The 25090-nt window shown below is 45.5% G+C and overlaps 1 protein-coding gene across 1 annotated transcript in view; it reads left to right on the forward strand.

The window, feature by feature from the left end:
* Window positions 1–25090, forward strand: part of TMEM132C (transmembrane protein 132C) — a 291113-nt gene that overhangs the window by 261317 nt on the left and 4706 nt on the right. Inside the window, exons 7-9 of the mRNA XM_084820472.1 lie at window positions 7192–7397; window positions 9063–9336; window positions 12642–12833. Of these exons, the coding sequence (XP_084676598.1) occupies window positions 7192–7397; window positions 9063–9336; window positions 12642–12833 (672 nt within the window). The remainder of the gene's footprint in view (window positions 1–7191; window positions 7398–9062; window positions 9337–12641; window positions 12834–25090) is intronic.

The following is a 25090-nucleotide window of genomic DNA, read 5'->3' on the forward strand; positions in this document are numbered from 1 at the left end:
GCTGCTATAGAGCCTAAGCGGCTTAGAGTGTGATCTTTGAGGTGGAAAGTCTTCCAAAAAGGATAGAGAGAGAAAACAATCTTCCCTTTTGTCCAGGTCTCTTGTTCCTTCTGGTTGTGCACAATTTTCTTTGCTGTAGCTGTAAGTCAGCAAGTTACCTCTCTGACCATAAGCAAGTTGGAATGCACCATGGAGGCCATCTAGTCTGCTCAATGCAGGATTGACAGCAGGGGTGAATACACTTTTCTGAAATGGAATTTGGTCCCCTTTCAGCCAGAGGGCCAAATTTCATTTCAGAAAAGCTTTCACAGTTTAGGGATGTCTGTCGCTGGGAAATCAGGGGAAGGGGTGGCTCGATGGAGTTCCACGGCTTGTATGACTTGCTTTGCGTCTCTGAGCTGAATTGGAGAATTTGGGAGAGTTTGCATCTGTGAGTGATACATGGATCTGTATATCGAGGTGTATGCAACCTATGCAGCTGTTTCTTCAAGCATGATTGGTTTGTGGAAGAAGTTCAAACGCCAGCGTAAAGGGTTAAAGTGACATCACCACACTTCCTTTTGAAAAAAAAAGGGTTAAACCAACCAACTCAGTACATGGGCAGAAATACTGTAGTTTAGATGCAGACTGCAGCTACTGCAGCTCACAATCTATTCCGAAATGAATAGTGAATTGGTAAGACAATCCAAGCTCAATACAAAGGTGAACGTTAGGAACACATGAGTCTCAACTAACAAGCCAACTAATTACAAAATTCGGCAGCATCGCTAATGTAGAGACTTCTGGGGTTTCGTCCCCAAAGCCCATCATCGTAGTTGCACAGCAAAGCAACCATCAAGCAAGAACCTATGCTTGGTTTCTTTATCAACAGGGACATGGTTGCAAACACCGCTTCTCCGAGATGTGCTGAACTTTTCAGTTTAGAACTGAGGTGGGTCAGCAGTGGCTTTGCAAGGGGAAAGCACAGGTTGGACGTCAGCCCAGAAACCTTTTGGAAATGCTGCTTTGCCTCTGATCTTTCTCTGTGCCAGCCTTGCCCCCACCTTGTCTGACACATTTGTACTGATTCTGATGGAGTATTTGGCTTCAGATAACATTATATCACATAGCTGTGTCCATTACAGCCGGGTCAACCTGAAGGTGAAAAATGTATTGCGAGAACTCTCTCTCTCTTTCTCTCTCTCTCTCTCTCTCTGCAAAGCAGTAAGGCTTCCCTTCAACTTACAGATTCCAGGTCAGCAGTGAGTCATGGAGGAGATTAGAAATAATAGGCCACGTTACCCTATTCCCCAAAGCAGTAATGGACACATTCCTCTCAGCTTGATTCTGAATTGGCTATGTATTTAGGGGCTTTTGCATGGAACTCTTGGAAGAAAGAAAGCTCCCCCCCCCCACTGCAGATGGTTCTCGGCTAGCTCCTAATGTTGGTATATCTGCAGAAATAGTGCAATACCCATGGACCTTATTCCCCTCTACACCCCACTCCTCTGGGCAGCTGGGAATGCCAGTGGTCCAGTCATTCTTTACCCAGGCTTTGGTTTCCTTGGAGCTAGGTCACCACAGGCTTCTGACATCCCTGTGATATAAGGTTCATGGACACATATACGCAGGTTGACCATAAGATGGGGGTTCACTGCATTAAGACCCCCAACAGATTCCTGTTCCCCATCAGATTTCTAGGCGAAGCCTATGTGCCATGGAGTCCCTGCCTCTAAAATCCATCTATCTGTTCCTTTTCAAAAATAAGGAACTCCAGTCCAAAGGACATTGAGGGACATAGGTGGGTGAGTCAGCTGTTGGGTGGTGATGGTAGCCATATTGTTTATGGCAGTGGTAAGCAACATGGTGCCTGTATCACAGGCACCAATGTACAAATGGGCCCTCAGACACCTTCCTTGGTGCCCAGAGACACCCTACTCCTCCCTTTTAGATAGATAGATAGATAGATAGATAGATAGATAGATAGATAATAGATAGATAGATAGATGAGAGAGAGAGAGAGAGAGAGAGATTAGATAGATGGATAGATGATTGATAGATGATAGATAGATAGATAGATAGATAGATAGATAGATAGATAGATAGATAGATAGGAAATAGATGAGAGAGAGGGAGGGAGGGAGGGATAGAGATGTGTGTGAGAGAGAGAGAGAGAGAGAGATGATAGATATAGATAGATAGATAGATAGATAGATAGATAGATAGATAAATAGATGATAGATCGATAGATGAGAGAGAGAGAGAGATTAGATAGATGGATAGATGAGAGAGAGAGATAGGGAGAGAGAGAGATGAGAGAGAGAGATGAGAGAGAGAGGGGGGAGAGAGATTAGATTGATAGATGATAGATGATAGCGGTTGATATCATCATTGATAGATGATAGCGGTCAGCGGTTGGGTGGTGATAGGGATGTACGAAAGTCACTTACCTTTTAGTGAAATTGATTCGAGGTGGGGGGGAGGTGCTCCATCCCTCCCCCTGAAATTCTGGCCGGGGGGGAGGCGCTCCGTCCCTCCCCCCGAAATTCTGGCCGGCCAGCTCCGCTCTGCAGGGATTCTGCGGAGCCACCAGCCGGCTCCGCCAGCGGCTAGCATAGCCGCCGCCGTTTGCATCCCTGCAGTCAGCCATGATAGGCTATGTAAATGTTTACATAGCCTATCATGGCTGATTTAAAAGGGAAAAAAACGCACGCACGCAAATGGCAGCGCCCATGGGCACCGCCATTTGCGTTCCTTATTTTGGCACGTCTTAGTCTACGTAAACATTTACGTAGACTAAGAGGGCGAAAATAAGGGGAACACAAATAGCGTAGACGCTACGCTATTTGCGTTCCCCTTATTTTCGTCGTCTTAGTCTACGTAAATGTTTATGTAGACTAAGACATGCCAAAATAAGGAAAGCAAATGGGGGCGCCCATCGGCGCCGCCATTTGCGGATGCGTGTTTTTTTTCTTTTCTTTTAAATCAGCCGTAAACATTTACGTAGCCTATCATGGTGTTTTTTAAAAATCTAGCCAAACAAACAATTTTTTGTTTGTTTGTTTTTTTAACTGGAAATGGCGGTGGCGGCAGCCGGTCAGAAGACCGGCCGCCACAGCCACCGCCGCCACCGAACCACTGCCGGAGCCGCCACCGCCAGGAAGATCCGCCCAAGGTAAGTCCCGTCCTGGGGGGGGCAGACTGCTCTGCCACCGATTTTGGGGGGCCGAATGCGCTGGCATTCGGCCTCCCCAAGATTCGTGGTGAAATTCTCTGACATCCCTAGATGGTAGCCATATTGTTTATGGCAGTGGTAAGCAACATGGTGCCTGCATCACAGGCACCAATGTACAAATGGGCCCTCAGACACCTTCCTTGGTGCCCAGAGACACCCTACTCCTCCCTTTTAGATAGATAGATAGATAGATAGATAGATAGATAGATAGATAGAGGGAGAGAGAGAGAGAGAGAGAGAGAGAGAGAGAGATTAGATGGATGGATGGATGGATGGATGGATGGATAAATGGATGGATAGATAGATAGATAGATAGATAGATAGAGATGAGAGAGAGAGATGAGAGAGAGATGAGAGAGAGAGAGAGAGAGAGAGATTAGATGGATAGATGATAGAGAGATAGATAGGGAGATAGAGAGATAGAGAGATAGAGAGATAGATGGATGGATGGATGGATGGATAGATAGATAGATAGATAGAGGGAGGGGGAGGGAGGGATGAGAGAGGGGGAGGGAGAGAGAGAGATTAGATAGATGGATAGATGATAGAGAGGTAGATAGGGAGATAGATAGATAGATAGATAGATAGATAGATAGATAGATAGATATAGATGAGAGAGAGAGAGATGATAGATAGATAGATAGATAGATAGATAGATAGATAGATAGATAGATAGATAGATAGATAGACAGACAGACAGACAGACAGATAGATAGATAGATAGATAGATATAGATATGAGAGAGAGAGAGAGAGAGAGAGAGAGAGAGATTAGATAGATGGATAGATGATAAGAGAGATAGATAGGGAGATTAGATAGATAGATAGATGATAGATAGATAGATAGATAGATAGATAGATAGATAGATAAGAGATAGATGAGGGAGGGGAGGGGGAGGGAGGGGGAGGGGGAGGGAGGGATGAGAGAGGTGGAGGGAGAGAGAGAGAGATGGATAGATAGATGATAGATAGATAGATAGATAGATAGATAGATAGATAGATAGATAGATTCTTACTGGCAGGAGCAATTGCTCCGAAGTGAACTGGAAGTCGCTAGCCATCTTTATTAATGGAGTCACATTACCATCCTAATTCCCCATGAATGCTTCTGGGCAGGTTTCTAGTCTTTTGTGCCTAGCCATGCCCAATCATAGCAGCCATTTTGTTACAAATTACTTTTCTATAGTGCCCAACAGCCAAAGCTCTCTGGGTGCTACACAACAAGGAATGATTTTATGATTGTCCCATGGCAATGTCTCAAATTTCTAGATGTGCCCACAGGCTCAAAAAGTGGCCTTTTGTCAGCATATGACTCGGTCTACACATTTTGGAGTGTGTCTTCTTCTTCCTCTTCCTCTTCCTCTTCCTCTCTTTGTTATGAGACCTAGGAACTTTGGGGTTCGTGTTTCCATTTCAACACAAGGTGAAATTCTCAGAATGCCAATTCCATGACTCTGTGGTTGATCCGTGGAACAAGCATTACTCACCTTGCCCCAGTTGTTTTTTTGTTTTTTGTTCTTTTAAGCCTTCAGGCAGGGAGGGCGAATACCCTTCCAGTCTCTAAAAAAAGAGGAAATCATTTTCAGAGATGATGGGATTTTCAGGCGTCATGATGGGACTTGAAGCTGCCCATTGGGCTTTCCAGTTAATTTCTGCCAGCTTTGTCATTGCAGGCTACTTTATGCATGATTAACGTATTGCAAGATTTCCCCCGATGTTTATGACACCTTTAGGAATCGCTATGACAATGACTTTATCACACCAAACCACTTCATCCTATCCACATCTTTCTTAATGATTTATATCATCTGGAGAGGATGTCTCTCACCCCCCTGCTTTAAAGAAAAGAAAAAAACATTCCTCCCACTTGTACTCGGCCTAATAATAAATGAGAAAACTCAATGGTCTGTAAATTACAACATTGATTAAAGGAGTGATTGCTGATATAACTCTTAAATTGACTATGCTAATGCATGCTTGTATTTCAGAACAGTATTTACATGCTAATGATAAATCCACCGCAGTGTTGGTGGGGGGAGGAGGGAGGGAGGGCAGGGGGGAAAATGGAAGAGCTCGATAGCTTTTCATGAATCGTAAATGCTTATAAACAGATTGTGGCCTATTGTGGAGGAGATTATTTTCTCTTGTGTGTGTGTTTTCCTTCTCTGTACCAAACTGGTGTGGGGATTTGGACAATCTTAAAAACCATAATGATGAAGGCAAAATGAGATTAGGTGAAACAAGGGAGACCCGCAACAAAATGTTGCAGCATGGAGTGCTGCTCCTGTTCAGGATTCCAGCCGCTCTATTCCATTCCTCCCTGGTTTTCTGCCCTCTACCCCCATCAGTCAGCATTTTGTGCCTACTGAGCACGCTCAGTCCTTAATGGGTTATTTGGGGTACCCCCCCCCTTTAGGGAGGTTTTTCCCATACTTCTGCAAACCTTGGAATTCCCCCTAAGCCTGGTGATACTGTATTGGGGTGGGGGAGCCTTCAAAGCTCACCCTTCTCAGGCAGGGGCTTGCCCAGAGTGACTGAAAGGGTGGGTGCTGCCATATCTCTGTGTGTCTCTTCACCAGGATAATCCATTCCATTTAACTGGGTTTTTTAAAAAATACATTTGTTTTTCTGTTATGTTTTAATTCAGATTTTGTTTTTAATTGGGTTTGATCATTAGCCACTTTGAGCACCAGTTTTTGGAGGAAAGGTGGGATAATAAATACACACACACACACACATTTTTCACTGGGTTTTCCTCCCAACAGTTGGCCAGCATTCCTTTCTGTTGGAAAGAATTAGGGGTTCTACTATGAACGGTGGAGTTCCCCTGAGTCTGCCAATGGCTCCCTCCTGTGTGTGGCAATTGCCCTTTCAGCTAGTGCTGTGCTGAAAATTTCTCCCACATTTTTTGACCCTTCTCATCCAATTTGATAGAAAAGAATTTGCTTCCAAAGAGGAATTCAGAGGTGGAGAACTTTCGGAGAACTTCTCATGGGCTGGGATCAGGGTTCTTGCACTTACCTTACTTATGAGGTAGCTGAGGAGTGTGCAGGAGTGTCCTGTCTGTCATTATATGGTACTCTCTGTGCTAGCCTGTAGCCTCAGCTTCCCACACTTCAGAAACTGTTGGAGAATGTCTCCTCCCCTAGGAGAAATTTGGTGAAATTGTCCCCCCAATTTCTCTGCCCACAAATAGGCTGGAGAATTTTGAGAGGCCCTTTGCACACAGCACTAGTTTCAGCTACATACCTGATGGCATTCAGTGAACTGAATCAGAATTAGCATATGGGATGCTATGGACCACAGAACATATTATAAGGAGTGGCCAAAAAAAATCACAACAGCATTCATGGCTAACTCTCTTTTCTGATTGAATGATAGATTGATGGATTGCATCTCCAGGTACTGCAGGGGTGTTGAACCTCTTTCAGCCCGAGGGCCATGTGCAATTTTGGAGAAGGTCTTGAGGGCTGAATCCAGTGGTGGGTGGAGTCAATGACAAAAGGGGTGGGGCCCAAAATACCAAAAATGCCATCATATTTTGGCTTAAAGCTCTTACTGCCTTTGGGTTGTCACAGAGAGGAAGGCCAGGATCTCTTCTCGATCATCCCAGAGTGCTGGACATGGAACAATGGGCCCAAGCTACAGGAAGCCAGATTCCGGCTGAACATCAGGAAAAACTTCCTGACTGTCAGAGCAGTATGACAATGGAACCCATTCCCGAGGGAGGTGGTGGGCTCTCCCACACTGGAGGCATTCAAGTCGAGGCTGGGCAGCCATCTGTCAGGGATGCTCTGGCTTGGATTCCTGCACTGAGCAGGGGGTTGGACCCAATGGCCTTGTAGGCCCCTTCCAACCCTACTATTCTATGATTCTATGATTCTATGATTCTGTGATTCTATGATTCTGTGATTCTAGGATTCTATGATTCTAGGATCCTTCTCCTTCCCCTCCTCCTCCTCCCCCCCTCTCTTCTAGGTTTCTGATAGGTGTGACTACGTTTTTGTCAATGGCAAGGAAATGAAAGGCAAGGTAAATGCACTAGTGAACTTCACCTACCAGTACCTGAGTGCTCCTCTGCAGGTGACAGTCTGGGTTCCACGCCTGCCTCTTCAGATTGAAGTTTCAGACACCGAGCTGAGCCAAATAAAAGGCTGGAGAGTTCCCATTGTTTCTAACAAGAGGTGGGTTTTGTTTCTTAATGTACCGAATGTTCTCAGAGGCAGGCTATACCTGACTTGCATCACATGGGAATCAGCCCACCTCTTTAGAGCCCCGAAAAATGCTTCTTCATAACAGCAAGGAATGCTGGCCAGGCCTAAAATGCAGTCTCACACAGCTAACCTTTCCTGCTCTTCTTATTCCACTCTCTTAAGGAAGATGAATGCATGGGAGATAACAGTAGAAGGGACAATGCCAGGCGGCTCTCCCAAATGGAGAGGTCAAGCCAAGCCAAATGGAAAGGTCAGCTGTGTGTATTTCAAACCCACTCTGGTTTCCCTTGCCTGTAGAGAAGAAGCCTTCCAAGTCTGAGACAGGCAAAGCTGAGCTCGCTTCCTTGGCAATAAATAGAAAACAAGCTCTGAGCCTTGACCCGTTTGCTGCAAGCTTTGACCCATTTTCATGGAAGAAGTTCCCTAGGACCAGCACCTTGCCCAAATTGCCCTCCTACTGTCAATCCACAAGATAGAAGAGGGCACAGAAGAGTATCACCTGTAGCAACGGGACTTGACAACAGGACATAGGAAGTTGCCTTCCACTCGGCCAGACAGTTTGTCCATCCAGGCCAGTATCATGTATTCCACCCTTCCCCAACCTTGCACTCTCCAGTTGTGTTGGACTACAACTGCCATCATCCCCAGCCAGCACATGCTAGCAACACAATAAAACAGGAAAAATGCAATAAAAACAACAGCAGCAGCAATAAAAGCAGCAGCAAAAGCAATCATATTAGAAGGGCAGAGTAAAATAATACATTTTCAAGGTCTTCTTAAAAGCCTGTAATGTTGGAGCATGGCGGACCCCCAATGGCAACTTATTCCAAGAGCTGTGGGGCCACTGCACAGAAGACCCTCTCATGTGTGGTCACCCACCTAACTGCTCTCAGAAGAGGGCAGATGAGAAGGGCCTTTCTTGCTGATCTTAAATATCCTCTAGGATGGGATGGGGGAGGGGACTAGTTGCACCCCAGGATTAAGGATGTCAGAGAAATCAGCAACAGAATCAAATGAGTTAAGATTTTTATGAATTCAACCCATGGTTTCCACAGTGGACTCACTTTTCCCAAACCACACAGATTCTGCAGACTTGCAGACTTTTTTTCTTTATTTTTTTGCATTTTCTGGAATTTTACACAAATTTAGTTGTAGAAAAATACATAAAATTTTTAAAAAGCAGCCAAAAATGTGCATTCCCCCCACAGGCTAAAGCATGAAAATGCACATTTTAGAGGGATTTGCACATGGGAGGATTTGCACATTTTCTCAAGTACAGATTGCCACAAGTGTGAATTCACACGAGGACGAATTTGCACAAACATGGGAAATTGGAAAAAATTGAATTCTGTCAATGAGTCAATGACGGAACAAAAAGCACCTTAGAATCCATGAAACCCAGACACTCTGGTGGGAATATAGTGGTCCAGATGCAGCAACTCTAATGACATATTGTGGGTCTTCCTTGATCTCTTCTCCAAGCCAACAGAGGGCACAATATGCACAATGATGAATCCCCCTCTGTGCAGTATTTCCTTTGCAGAGGGCACGTCCACAGACATGAGGTTTTGGAGCATGCCTTCTTGGTACCCATGTTGTCAAGAAGGACTGTAATTACAAATGATAATCTTTCAGACCTACACGAGACAGTGATGACGAGGACGAAGATGAGCGGAAGGGAAGAGGCTGTGCCCTCCAGTACCAGCACGCCACGGTGCGTGTTCTCACCCAGTTCGTGGCCGAGGACACCAGCCCATGGGGACAACTCACATATTTGTTGGGTTCCGATTGGCAGTTTGACATCACAGATTTGGTGACAGACTTCATGAAGCTTGCAGAACCTCACGTGGCCCAGCTACAGGGAGGCAAGGTTCTCGTTGGACAGGAAGTTGGCATGACGATGGTCCAGGTCAGTCAACCATGTTAGGCCAACTTTTCAGCTGTGATGGTTTATTTTATTTATTTATTAAAAATTATTTCTTGGCCACCTTTCAGGGCAGGAACCCTCCCAAGGTGATGATGATTGCACCTAAGTATGACAGCATTGATACACACACACACACACACACACACACCAGGGCCGGCCCTACCATTAGGTAGAGCGAGGCAGTCACCTCAGTTGGCAGGTGCTGGGGGGCGGCACCAAGCTGTTGGAGGAGAGATCTGACTGCCAGGTGGCTGCCCTATGACCCCTAAACTAACCTACTGCCTTCAGGTTCAGTGAAGGATGCTGTTCCATTGTCAGTGTTGAAGAAACAGTCTAGTCAGCTTTTCTACATGGAACAGGTCAGGGTGCCATCTTGTTCTTCACCTCAGGCAGCAAAACATCTTGGGCCAGTCCCCATACACACAGACACATGCACACACAAGCAGTCCATTCTGTTATTGTTCAAGAAACATGAGGCCAAAACTCCCATAGGTGCTTGGAATTATTAACATGGATTCTGGCCAAATTTGGACCATGGGCAAAAGCTGAGCAATGGCATGATGCCTGTCCCCCCACCCCAACCCCAAGTGGTCAGGCATTCAGCTTCAAGAAATCCTGTCTTGGGCCCTACCCACCAATATCGCAAGCTTTCCTGACCATCCTGTCCCACTAGCGACCAGAAAGCCTTTCTCATTCACTCATTCACTCAAGACCTGATGCATGAATGGTAGCAAAGGAAGGTGTTTGTTGGTCTCTGAACTACCTCTGAATGAGTTCTCTGAATTATCTCTGTATCACATCTCTGAATTAGATACATATCAGGACTCTGCATATATATAGGGGGCCACGGTGGCTTAGTGGTTAAGATGCTGAACTGCAGACTGGAAGGTCGGCAGGTCAGCAGTTTGAGACCCGAGTGCTGCATGACGGAGTGAGCTCCCGTCTTCAGTCCCAGCTTCTGCCAACCTAGCAGTTCGAAAGCAAGAAATTGCAAGTAGATAAATAGGTACTGCCTCGGCAGGAAAGGTAACAGCATTCCGTGCACCTCGGTGTTCAGTCATGCCGGCCACATGACCACGGAAGCATCTTCCGACAGCGCTGGCTCTTCGGCTTAGAAACGGGGATGAGCACCGCACCCTAGAGTCGGACACGACTGGTTGGGGACACCTTTACCTTTATATATATATTAGGGATGGCGGAGAATTCCGCCACAGACTCCAATGAGGCCGGATTCTAAAGAATCCGGTCCTCCAGAGTCCGTGGTGGAAGGGACCACTCCCCTCCACCACCATGCGAATTTTGTGCTGGCTGGATCCTACCTGCTGCCAACCGGGTCCGGGTCCATCCACTGACTCCGCTCCCATCCGCTGCTGGTCTGCAGATGCAAATGGTATCCACTATGCCATTTGAGTCCCTGCTCTTTGCTGTGATAGGCTATGTAAAGATTTATGTAGCCTATCACGGCAAAGAGCAGGGACGCACATGGCGTCCGCTACGCCGGATGCGATTTGCATCCGCAGGCTGGCAGCGGACAGAAGTCCAGCAGCAGACGGACCTGGCCAGTGGCTCTGTGGACTCGCTGTGGAGCAGAGCTGGCCGGGGAGGATTCCAAGGGGGGGGGCGGAACGGATCGCCCCCCCCACGGATGCCCCAAAATGGACCCAGGTAGGGAATTCTTACACCCCATAAACACACACACACACACACACAATATTTGTATACCACTCCACATCTAAACAGATTCTGGAGCAGTGAACAAGAGATCAAATGAACCAAAGATAAAATGAATGAATCAGGATATTAATGTTATTCTTTAAAAACCAAGTGCCAATAAAACCAAGGCTGGTTAACCAAGAAAGGCCTCCTGGAAAAGAGCTGCTTTCAGGAGGTGCCAAAAACAACCCAGTGTTGGTGCCTGCCTGACTTCCAGAGGCAGGGAGTTCCAGAGGATGGGAGCCACCACACTGCAGAATGTTTGTTTGTTTGTTTATTTATTTATTTCATTTATATCCCACCTTTTTTCCTCCTTAAGGAACCCAAGGTGGCATACATAATCCTCACAACAACAACCCTGTCAGGTGGGTTGGGCTGAGAGTCAGTGACTGGCCCAGAGTCACCCAGTGAGCTTCCATGGCCAAGTGGAGACTAGAACCCGGATCTCCTGACTCTCAGTCCAGCACTCTAACCACTACACCACACTGGCGCTCTCTCTATATATATGCAGAATGGGAGGGGATCCATCAGTCCTTTATTGTCCATACAGCTCTTCCTCCTGCTCCTGCATTCAAGCTATGCCCCGTTCCACTAATGTGGGTCCCAAATCAGGACCTCAGTACAAACCTGGACTGCAGCACCTTCAACTTCAACAGCCCTTTGCAGCCCCTCTCCTCCCAGAACATGGAAGAGCAGGCAATGTTTGCTGCCTTGCGGGGATGTCCCTCAGCATTTTTTAAACATCCCCCTCTCTGCTAATATCTCACCACTGGGTGATGTGGCTTCTGTTAGGAAGGTTGGAACCTGGGCTAAGGTTCCGTTCTGCCTCCTCCTGATCTAGCATTCCTATCTCCCCATATACACCCTCCCCAATGGTGCCCTCTTCACCAAAGGGATACCTCAATCTTTGTCAGAGTCCTATTTCCAACTACTTAAGTTACTTGTGACATTTGTATCCTGCCTTTTCCTTCAGGGAGCCCAAGGCGGTATACATGATCCCCACTCCCCGCCTCTCCATTTAAGCCTGTGAGGTAGGTTAGGCTGACCGGCCCAAAGTCACCCAGTGGGTTTCGTGGCTGAGTGGGGACTTGAGCCCAGGTCTCCCCAGTCTCAGCCCGACATTCTAACCACCATTCAAGAATTATAGTTAAGGTATGATGCATTTTATAGACCTGTGATGATACCATCAGGGTTCTCCAGGACCTGCCATTGGCAATTCTGTGCCGTGTTTAGAGCCTTAAAATACTTGTTGATTTGTATTTATTTATTTGTATTTAAAATATTTCTAGGATGCCTTTCAAGGCAGGAGTCCCCCAAGGTGTCTTCCAACAATAGACTGTGAAAATAATAAAACAGCAAAACAACAACAAATCAACAAACCCCAGCAATAAAAAGGCTAGCCGAGACATTACTCTGTGTGTGTGTGCGTGTGTGTGTGTGTGTGTGTGTGTGTGTGTGTGAGAGAGAGAGAGAGAGAGAGAGAATGTCAGATATCATAAGAAATTGGGATGGGGGAAGGACTGCTACTCTTTCAACCCCTTCCTTAATGGATCCCATCATGGCTTCTTCCGAAGGTCCTGTCTCCGCTGTCTGACTCCATTTTGGCAGAGAAGACTGTAACGGTATTGGATGACAAGGTGACCATCACAGATATGGGTGTCCAGCTGGTAGCCGGATTGTCACTTTTTCTTCAACCCAGTGCGGCAAGTAATCGGGCTATTGTGGCTTCTGTGGTTGCCCAAGAGCTGCTCTATACCCCCAAACAGGTAGAGTATGTGGAAGCCTATTGTATCTCTTCTCACTTGTTTCTTCTCCTGATCGAGACACTCCAAGCTGCGTGTGAACTATGATTCCAATACTGTGTAGAAAAGCTGCAAAACTCAGCTTCCAGAGGCACTTGGCTTTCCGTTGTGTTAACTTTCTAGTTCATACTGTTAAGGTGATAGGTTCGAAAGCACACGGTGGATTTCAGAAGCCAGAGAAATTGACGGGTTGGGGATCCATCAAAAAGGCTGAGCTTCCCTGCCTTGTCTGTCTCCTATCCCTTCTCCATGACTAGCCAATCTCATGCTGAAGAGTAAAAATTGCAGAACACTGCTTAATCCATACAGGTTACAGAATTCAGATTATATGAAGATGCAAAGCTTCCTCTTACTGAGCCAGACTCTTCTCATTGGCATTGGGCCTGCAAGAATTCAGTGGGGGGGGGTCTTTCCCAGCCCTGGCCCCTGAGCTTTTTTTACCTGGAGATGCTCAGGAGCAACGCTGCAGCACTTCTGCATGCAATGTGGGTGCTTTATCACCCAGCTACAATCCTATTGGTTCTTCCAATTTGCTGGGAGAGTTCTGCACTGGGCTGGTCCAAGGGATGTTGCTGCCAGGAAAGAGTCTCTCTCTGTCTCTCTGTCTCTCTGTCTGTCTGTCTCTCTCTCTCTCACACACACACACACACACAAAAGATGGACAGCATCCAAGTCCAGCCAAGTTATTTAGACATCTGAAGCTAAAAATCCCACAAGCACCCTCCCCACTTCCACCCCATCCCCTGGCAGTAAAAATGCAATTTTCTGCACTTCCATGATACTCAAAATCAGCTGACTGAAGCAGCTGTCTCACTCTGCCTAGTGGTAGTGTTGGCCTACACCTGGTTCTGCACCTAGGAGGAAGGGGGACCCTGTGTTGATAACCTGTGGTTTAGCTGTTTTGAAAGAAGCATTTTTAGGGATGTGTCTCCTCTCTTTGGCTTGCCTCGGTGGGTTCTCTCTCTCTCTCTCTCTCTCTCTCTCTCTCTTTCTTTCTTTCTTTCTGCATTCCTGCATTGAGCAGGGGGTTGGACTCGATGGCCTTGTAGGCCCCTTCCAAACCTACTATTCTATGATTCTATGATTCTCTCTCTCCCCCTCGTAATCTTTCCTTGCAAGTGCTAAAAAAAAAAAACCCTCCTGTTGAGTGCTCACAGAAAGTGAATGGATTAGGCAATTCCCCACCAACAAACCCACCTGTAACTCCCCCCCCCCATATCCTAATAACCCACCCACCCCTCACCACCTCCCCTTCACTTTCCCCAAACTTATGTGATGGGGAGGCAATGATGACTGCAGAAAGCTTTCTCCTTCTCCTTCTATTGAGATGCTTAGAAGAAAGCTGCTATTGCTGTATTCCAGGCTGAAGGGGCTCTGGGGAATGCTATTCTCTAGGGCTCTCATATCAAATAGACTCTATTGGACTGGAGCCCAGGTGAGCTATGCTTTCCCGATAGGCTTTCATTAGAAAGGCTTTCATTAGAGCCCAACGGGGTCATCCCATGCAGCTGATTTGAGGGAGATTCAGGACAAATAAAAGGAAGGATGTGTTCACACAATGCATAATTAAACTATGGAATTCGCTTCTGCAGGATGTAGTGATGGCCACCAATTGGGATGGTTTAAAAGGGGGTTAGACAAATTCCTGGAGGAAAAGGCTATCAGTGGCTACTAGTCCCAATGGCTGTATGCTACCTCCAGTATCAGAGGCAGTCTGCCTATGTACACCAGATGCTGGGGAACATGGGTGGGGAGGGTGCTGGGCTTGGGTTAGATTGACCTTCTGTTGGTTTCACACAGACCCTGCCACTGCTTCCTGGAGAGCCTTCTCCTTCAGGAATTTGTCTAACCCCTTTTTAAAGCCATCTAAAGTGGTGGCCATCACTATATCTTGTGGAAGTAAATTCCATAATTTAACTGTGTACTGTGGGAAAAAGTCTTTCCTTTTATCTGCCCTGAATCTCCCACCAAACAGCTTCATGGGATGACCCCTATCCGATTCTAGCGTCATGAGAGAGGGAGAAAAATGTCCCCCTGTCCACTCTCTCCACACCATGCATATTTTGTACAGCTCTATCATGTTCCCCCTTACCCTCCTTTTCACTAAGCTGAACAGTCCAAGATGTTACAACCTTTCCTCACAGGAGAGTTGCTAAGCTTCCTAAGGCTTGGTTACTGGCAGGAAGAACCTTAAGCTAAAATATGCTGGTCCTTTTGACCCTGCCCCCTTTTGCCTTTGACTCCACCCACTCTCGGGTAGACCCTGAGAGCTCTGAAATTTAATTTGGCCCTGTATTAGGGCGAGGTTTTTGAACAAGGGGAGGCTGTATTTCACATTGTCCCCTTTTCCCATCATTAGTCGCATTGGGTAAAGCAGATACGGAGTTGAGGAGAGAGAGAGAACAGAAGAAGTGCAGTCATGTATTTTGAGTTAGAAGGGCAAAGAAATTCACCTCCACTGTCCTATTATTCTCAGAATTGGCTGACGGAGACAGGTTAGCTGTTGGGCTCATTAGGGCAACAGGGTGTTGCTCCTACTTAATTCACAGGGCTATGAGGCTTTGAGCCAGCCAGGCAAAGCTTCCCAGAAGCAAGGCCGAGGTCATGGCTGGTATGGAGACGAGGAATGCATAAAAGTCCCGATGTCGAGGTAAATCAGATAAGAAGGTGAAGGGCGGTCAGTGATGACTGATCCAGAAAGACATGCATTCCTGGAAGACTCAGTGACTTGAGCCGAGCCCAAACATGGAGCAGAAAGAGATGGCAGAATGGGCTATACCATTTCTTCCTTTATTATATACTTAATCCAGCCAATAGCAAAGGTTCTCTGGGTGGGTTACAAACAGTGAAAAGACTAAAATGCAATGCAAACAGTTAAAAATAGAAACTACACTGCAGATATTTAGAAGGGTGAAATACAAGGCAAGGCAACGAACAACACAGGGACAGATACAGATATATGAGAACAGCCCTAAGAATCTAGAACTGTTTTAGACTCAAGGTGGGGAATATACTACTTTTGAATACCCCCCAGTGTTAAGATACACCCTACCACACCTGCAGATACAAAACTAACCCATCAGGGAGACAGTTTTCAGTCCAGTCCTTTGCCCATAGTCTTGGACTTATTAACATAGAGGGACTTCTTTTAAGTGATCCCTTCTGAAGTGGCACGGTCTGTTCCAACACCACAGGACTCTACCGTTTCATTGGATCACATGAGTTGGACAGGTCTGAGCCTTGGCTGGATTTCTGCTGCTATGTTTTCCAAAACCCAAATATAAACCAACAACCACACGACACCCTGAAACCTCACCTCCCATAGGTAGGAATAAGGTTGAGTTAGGCTGTATGTCCAAGGTTCATGATTATTGCTACTTAGTTTCCCGGAACATGGGAATCCTTTCATTTTTCAATCACTTTGCTCAGCTTTCATACCAGTTTTAAATATTTAACCTGCTGATGGCCTTTCTTCAGGACATCCCTTGGGGGAAGGGGGTTAACACCTCTCTGAGGTGGACTTCAGCTTGATTTAGGGACATGGGATAGAGGCAAAACGGGGTGTTCTGAAACTGGGGGCTGATTTTTTGGGGGGACACAAAATTGTTCTAAATTTTGAGGCCTCCTCTTTGTCAGCAGCAGTGGCTGTTGTTTCTTTTTTATTGAACAACAGTATTTTAACCCTTCACCCTAAGATTCTGGGGCACTGAACAAAAACATAAGAACCAAAATGTTCCACAAATATAATAAAATCAAAACATAAAACCTTACAATAGAAACAGATTGGAAGCATACAAAGCAGAGAAGACAAAGCTCAAATCAACATTGCACATTAAAATGCCTGGGACAAATAAGTTCAGTTCACAAACTGAATCACAAAATCTGGAGGAATGCACAATCCAAAGAATAGGTGTGTTCTGAATCACACATTACTCATGCAGATCAGATCAGTTCAAAATGTGGACCAGATGAAATCCTCAGGCATCCCTGCTCACAAGTCAATACCTATTGAGCTCAGTGGGGATTGCTCCTCGGTAAGAGAGTATAGGATTGCAACCTAAATATGCATACATTTTCACCAATAGTTCCCAGAAGGGGCGCATACTTCCTTTATTTTTAAATGATGCATGCACATATCACAGGAAGCATCATCTTTCTCTCTCTCTTACTGTCTGTCACACAGCAGGGAATGCCTCTTCTAAGACTGAATGTTTGTATTAAATCTAATGTAAAAAACTGGCTACCCGATTAATTGAGGGAGCTCTTTCGTTGGGGAAAAATGCATCTAATCCAGGGGAAGGCAACCTTTTTTGGCTTCAGTTGGCAATTTGAGAAACTGTCCTGGGAACCACCAGAAAACATCTCCCATAGGAGACATGGCAAAGGAAAGTAACTTGCCCAAAAGACTGAGTATAAGGCAGAGGTAGGGATGTCAGAGCAATCTGAAACAGAACAAAATGAGTTTGGATTTCTATGAATCTGACCCATGGATTCTGCAGCAGATCAGCTTTTCCTGAGTTGCACGGATTCTGTGGACTTGCTGACCTTTTTAAAAAATAAATAAATTTCAGGGATTTTATGCAAATTCAGTCGTAGAAAAATACATTTAAAAAAAACCTACAGGCTGAAAATGCACATTTCCCCCATAGACTAATGCACGAAAATGTGCATTTGTCTGTGTGGGGGTAGGACAGGGGGGAGATTTGCACATTTTGGGAAGGATTTGCATATTTTTGTAAGTGTGGATTTGGACAAAAGCTAATTTGTGCACATTCGGGAAATTGGAAAAAAAAAACAGTTTCTGTCAATAAGCGGACGATGGAACAAAGGGCACCTGACAACCTGCAAAGTGCAGTCAGAATGGATTTCACAGAATCCATACATCCCTAGGCCAACGTAGCATCTGAGTGCCGACACACTGAACAACTCCTTTGAACCCACAGTTTTCAGCACCAACGGAAACCTACAGTGTATCACAGCAGCCCCAGTTGCTGATAAGAAAATGTGTTTTGTTGTTGTTTTTAAGTGGGAGGGGTCGGACACATTGGTGGACACCAAGATAACTGTCCAGGGACACATTAGTGCCCATGGGCACCATGTTGCTCACCCCTGATCTGTTCCATGTCATGGGTCCATTGACATGTTGCAGCACGCTATATATATATATATATATATATATATATATGGGTCCGCGGTGGCTTAGTGGTTAAGACGCTGAACCGCAGACTGGAAGGTCGGAAGGTCAGCAGTTCGAGACCCGAGTGCTGCGTGATGGAGTGAGCTCCCGTCTTCAGTCCCAGCTTCTGCCAACCTAGCAGTTCGAAAGCAAGAAATTGCAAGTAGTTAAATAGGTACCGCCTCGGCGGGAAAGGTAACGGCGTTCCGTGCACCTCGGTGTTCAGTCATGCCGGCCACATGGCCACGGAAGCGTCTTTGGACAGCGCTGGCTCTTCGGCTTAGAAACAGGGATGAGCACCACACCCTAGAGTCGGACACGACTGGCTGGGGACACCTTTACCTTTATTTACTTTTTTTTATATATATATATATATATATATATATCACCCTGCTCTTACTTCCAATCTTCTGTGTGTCCCCAGAATTTGGCCATCCCTGACCTAATCTATGAACTGAGAGGTAGTGCAAAATAGCAGCTTAAGAAGACAGAGTTGTGAGCCAGGGATCTGAGATATCTGTATTTCCCCGCTGCAGAAAGCATATGCATCTCCATGCCTTCCGACTCTCCCTTTTGTCTGGGCACCCAATGAGCTAGAAACTGGCTCAGGAGAAGGAAAAGGGAAGCATAGTAGGGAAATGTTAATGGCCACTTATGCTCTGCTCTTTTTTATCTTGCCGTACTAATGGGAGAAAGTGCAGGGACGTCCTCGAGTGAAATAACTCCTGCCTGTTCTTCTTGCTCCACTAAGCCGGGAGCATAGCTCCTGCCTTCTCATTTTCCTTCTCCTTTCCATTCACAAATTGAAACTACCTCTGACATAAAGAGAGAGAGAGAGAGAGAGAGAGAGAAGGAGGGGGAAGGGGGAGAGAGAGAGAGAGAGAGAGAAAGGAAGAAAGAAAGAAAGAAAGAAAGAAAGAAAGAAAGAAAGAAAGAAAGATGGTGATTACCCATGATAACAATATATAGAACCTCAGAGTTCAGAGGCAATGTGCCTCCAAATGCCAAGTCATGGGAGGAAATAGAAGGGAAGGGCTGTATTGCCTTCTTGCCCTACTCATGGGCTTTGTAGAAGCATCGGATTGGCCACTGGGCGAAACAGGATGCTGGAGTAGATAGACCTTTTCACTGATTCAGCAGGGCTGTCCTTAACCCCCCCCCCCCCCCGGAGGGGTTAATTTGTATTATTATTAATATTTCAGAGATTTGAATGCCATCTTTCAGGATTAAAACCACCAAACAAAAACAAACTCTCCCAAAGTGGCTTTCATCAAAACCATCACACATCAAATATAAAACCACAATGCAAAACGAAAATAAGAACATACGAAGAGCCCTGCTGGATCAAACCAAGCATCTTATCCAGTCCAGCATTCTGTTCACACAGTGGCCAACCAGCTGCCCATGTGAGACCCACAAGCAGGACATGAGTGCAAAAGCACACGCACACACATCGCTCATGTAAAATATAAAATAAAGTAAAATACAACATTGTTAAAACAGCAGCACTTAAAACAATACAGAGTCCCACGTGTTAAAAAGCAGTTTGAAATTTGAGGGGGGAAATGTTTCCAGGGGGCATTTAAAGGCCAGTAAAGGAGATGTTGTGTGTACTGCCAAGAAGACCCATTCTCTTGTGTCCACCAATTTATTAGACCTCACTAGTGAGCAAGGCCTCTGAGCCTGAGCCTGATCTCAAGGTTCCTATGTAAGTCAGGGGTGTTACACCTCTTTCAGCCCAAGGGCCGAATTCAGTTTCAGAGAAGCTCTCAGGGGACACATTCCAGTGCTGGGTGGGGCTAGGGACGTATGAGAAGATGTGTTTCAGTTCGGTTTTGATCAGGATTTACCCAGTTTGCATCTTCCAGACTGAACACGGGCTCGGACACTATCTCCAGTCACAATCTGTACATTCCTGAGCTTCGAGTGTGATTCGTGGACCCCCCCCAAAATACACTCAACAACATGCTTACATTTGAAAAATGTGCATGAAAAAATGTGTACTTTTGGAAAATGCACACAAACACACTTTAATCAGTGGGAGAAGAATGAGTGCATTTCAAAGATGCGTACAATGGATGCATACATTTGGAAAAAATATGCACGGGTTTTCATGCAGAGAAGAAAAAAAACCCCAAAGCTTGCAATCTGATATGGACTCGAGTTGGAACAAGCTTCAAGATAGAATACGGAGAGCTTCAGTGAGCTTGAGTTTGGCAGATCCATACATCCCTAGTGGGCCAAATCCAGAATGGGGCATGGCCAAAAACACCAGCATATTTTAGCTTAAAACTTGTACTGCCATTAGCTAAAATTTAGAAGAGCATTTCAACCTTCCTGCAAAAGCCAAGAAACCACCAAATGGTTGATGGTCAAAGAAAATGGATGGGGACAGTGAAAGGGGTGTGGACATCTGAGTAGGGGTGTATGAAACCCACTCACCAGTCCACTGGGGGGTCTGCGGGGGGGAAGCAATCCATCCCTCCCCCCAGAATCCTCCCCATCCGGCTCCGCTCCACAGCGAGTCTATAGAGCTGCCGGCCAGGTCCATTCGCAGCCGGACTTCCGTCCGCTGCCAGCCTGCAGGCGCAAATGGCATCCAGAGTAGCGTACACCATTTGCGTCCCTTCTATTGGCTGTGATAGGCTACATAAAGACTTACGTAGCCTATCACAGCAAAGAGCAGGGACACAAATGGCATAGCAGACACAATTTGCATCCCTGCTCTTTGCCATGATAAGCTACGTAAAGATTTACATAGCCTATCACGGTAAAGAGAAGGGACATAAATAGCATCCACTATGCCAGACTTCATTTGCTTCTGCAGACCGGCAGCGGATGGCAGTGGATGGACCGGACCCAGCTGGTGGTAGGTAGGATCCATTCTGGGGAAACTTTGCATGGTGGCGGAGGTGGGTGATCTGTTCTGCCACGGACTCCGAGGGGCCAGATTCTTTAAAATCCGGCCTCATTAGAGTCCGTGGCAGAATTCTCTACCACCCCTACATCTGAGGAACTCCCGAGTACTAGATTGGGACCCCAGGAAGGCTGGATTGGGCTCCTGGGTCTGAAATTCTTCACCTCTGGCTTGATATACTACCATTCCCTAATCCTTGGGATTTGATTAGATTTCCAGTGCTTTTCATATACTACTCCTCTAGTGGTCAAGATCATGGGATAGATGTTTCTTCTGGTTTATTCAGAAGAAAATCTAAGGGTCCCGGATAACTCCCCCCACCCCAGATTTTATTGACTGATACTAAGACTTGTTGGACAGCAGGTATTTTCACTGTCCAAGGGTGGAGAATATGAAGGTAGGTATAGCAGCTGATCAATGGCAGTTCCCTGTTCCAATGCACAGCTAAATGTTACTGATCCCAGTCTGAATAGTACAGTTTTAAAACACCCAAATTCCAGAGTGTTAATTCAGTGATTTGGACAAATATACGCCCCCCTTCCCATGTTGACTAAAGATATATTTCCACCTTCTTTTGACTCAAAATTGTATAAAATCAACATCCTTATGGTTGCGGTTTGCTTTGCTACTGCTCAATATGGGCAGGTGGGATAAAACAGGGCATTTGGGGCCTTAAATTCCTTCACTCCTTGGTTTGTGCAACTGCACAACGGCTGTACAATTGGCTATTTTTACATCCCTGTCTTCCCCTCACAAATTCTTTGTATCGCTCTGGCTTTGAAGCTCACCCTGTCATCGCCTCTGTTTCATTGCTGTCTGCTGAGCATGTTAAAATCGCCAAGCTGTTTGCCCTCTCACCACGGTGCCTATATATATATATATATACACACACACACACACACACATCCACACACATACATACACACCATGGTGAGAGGGCAAACAGCTTGGCAATATATATATATAGATATAAATATAGATATATAGATATATTCCCCCTTCACATGGTCTCTGCAAATCATGCCGCGTACTGGCTCAAAAATTAAATATTCACTCCATTGCACACTCTTGAAGAGCTAAATGCATCTTGCTGTGTTCACTGAGAAGTCTGAAATGTAACTTTTGTTTATAATTTTACCTTTTATGTTCACTGCTCCAGAATCTGTTCTGGATATGGAGTGGTATACAAATGCTATAAATAATTAAAAATAAAAATGTAGTGTGTGTGCGTGTGGGGGGAAATTCCCTTTGTCCTGAGCTGTGGCTTAACTGATCTTAAACAAGTGCAAGCAACATGGCATTGCACATTTGGCATTAAAAAGGAGGTGATGCCTTCCTGCCCCTCGCATGGAAAAATTGGGCCCAAGCGTTTTGACGTCATGTAAGTAAAGATATTAAAGGCAACTGGAAGCTTGAGGCACCCTTCCCCAAACAAAAAGCGTCACTTTCCAAGTCTGGAAGGGGTAAGAATGACAGACTTACAGAGGAGCTGTCATGACCTCAGGGTCCGTCTCCACATCTTTGAGAAATGAAGCCATGATGGATTCAGAGGAAGCATTGGAAGTAGGACGTATGAATCTACAAAACCTGAGCTCACTAAAGCTCTCCAAATTCTATCCCGAGGTTCATTCCAACTTGAGTCCATATCAGATACTGAGCTTTTTCTTCTTCTTTTGCCATGAAAATCCTTGCATATTTTCCAAAATATACACATCAGTTGTGCACGTTATGACATGTGTGCATTCTTCTCTTATGATTAAAGCATATTGGTGCACATTTGTGAAATGTGCTCATTTTGAAATGTGCACATTTTTAAAATATATGTATGCTGCCAAACACTTCTCTCTTTTTTTGGTCTGCAAATGGCACTGCGGACTCAGAAATGTATGGACTTCGGCTGCAGATTGCATCCAAGTCCGTGTTCAGTCTGGAAGGTGTGAACTCAGTAAAATCCTGATGTAACAAAATGAACTGAAACGAATTTCTCATACAACCTTAATTGGAAAGGGAGAGGGAACTGAACTCAGTACTGGCTGGATACATCCAAGTGGCCTGGAAGAGCCAGCAATGCAGGAGTCTATTTGGTTCACACCTATCTGGTCCAAAGAGGTCTCGATGTTTTGCCCTCCTCTGATGCTGAGGACCCCCAGCCCTAAACCCCAGCAGAACCACATTCTCCCCCATGCTGTCAGAGTCAATGGCTATTAAAGCAGGAGAGGGGCCTTTAACTAAAGAGGCTTTTCTCACTGAAGCCAAACTAGTTACCCTAATGGAGTTGCAGCCCCATTTCAGGCAGGGATGGGCAAGCTGAAGCAACAGCCCATATGCAGCCCTCAGCCTATTTCCAAAATCCCTCCACCTGAATTCAAAAGCCTTCTGTGTGCAATCAGTCCAGACCTCTGGCGAGAGTGATCTGTCCTTGTTTGGCAGTCCTCTGAGCAGAAAGGAAGAGGGGGAGAGAGAAAAGGGGATGCCATAAAGAGAGTGGGGGAAGAGGTGACCCACACATTTTGGGCTCCATCCCGGCCCACCATCGGCTTCAGACCACCCGCTGAAGACATGTGGCCCCTGACAGATTAACCATGAGTGAATGTAGCATATGACAGAAACAAAATTGCCCAGCCCTGATTTAAGGCTCAGTTCCAGGGTGGGGGGAGGGGGCATGGCAAGAATTTAGGTTCTGGCAAAGCAGGGCCAGACAAGGCAAAGTAGGGCAAAGCCCTGGTTATGGCAAAGCATCACAGGATCAAGCAAGGCAAAGCAAGGAAAAGGAGGTCTAGGTGCTGGTAAATCAAAGCAAGGTATGTCAAGCTCAGCAAAGCACAGCTGGAGCTCAGGATGCAGATAGTAGCCTGGACAGCTACCTGGGGAGCTCAAGATGGAGACTTATAGAAGCCAAGCTCAAATGTTGCTTCAGCAACAGGCAACCCCCCACCCCAGCCCCCCATACACACACACATACACACACACACACACACACACACACCACTACTTTGTATACAGTTGAGAATCCCATATTTGGAAATGAACATTTGGTTGTTGTTGTTGTTGCTTATTACATTTCTATACTGCCCAATAGCCAAAGCTCTCTGGGCAGTTTACAAAGATTAAGTTCCTGCATTCTAGATGGGACTCAGCAGATTTTTTTCCCCATGTACTGACCTCCTATATTATACTGTTTTGTTAATGGAGGCCTCTAACTGTGTACAAGAAACAAACAACAGGGCAATTAAATCAAGGCCATTTATATATGGTTATCAAGAAGAAGGCAATAGAACATTTTTTTTTCTTGCTAGATATGAAACCTAATAGCTTTCATGGTAATCCTCCACACTAATACATGTGCAGCTTACAAAGAAAACATCTCATCTGTTCTGTGGGGTTATTGTTATTATTTAACATATTCTAGTTTTAAATTGAGTTTCATTTCTAAAGCATTGTTATCCGGATCACAGAGCATATCAAAAATCTGAATAAGGAAATGAAAATTGATCTGTTAATAACCTGATGTCTCAGCTGAAATGCATGATCAGGAGAATCATGAGGTGTAGTTTTCACTGGGTTGTCCCATTCAAACTGCATTTGAGTGTTTTCCCCATATTAAAGAAAATTCCTCCCTGTACATTTTGTGTGTGTGTGTGTGTGTGTGTGTGTGTGTTTGGGATGAGTCTGGGCTAGGGTCACTATCCCTGACACACTGGTTTTCTCTGCCCCGGGGAGTATTTTAAATTATGTAGACTATATTCAGACATGCAAGCCAACCTCTTGTGGGCAGACATGGTACAGCCCAGTAAAAGGTGCTTCAAGAGATTCTACTGGGCATGTGTTTGAGCTCTGAGATAAAATTAGGGCTGTTGCAAAATGCCTTCCCCTAATTCTCCATCCCATTCACAGGGAGTGAAATGGGGAAAGGCATTCTGCCAATTTGGGCAGTTTTTTATCTTCATACTTGAGTTGCATCAAGAGCATTAACTTCATTGGTCATGATCCAAAGAACTGTATACTTTCAGTACATCTAAGGGGCTTTTGATTTGTGATTTACACACACACACACACACACACACACACACACACAAATATTTTTGAAACTGCAAAGAAGTAAGGAAAAGGGAAAAAATAATATCCTAC

The sequence above is a fragment of the Heloderma suspectum genome, chromosome 13 (genome assembly GCF_057233095.1).
Source record: "Heloderma suspectum isolate Gila_16-S chromosome 13, 16-S_ref, whole genome shotgun sequence".
Taxonomy (NCBI): domain Eukaryota; kingdom Metazoa; phylum Chordata; class Lepidosauria; order Squamata; family Helodermatidae; genus Heloderma; species Heloderma suspectum.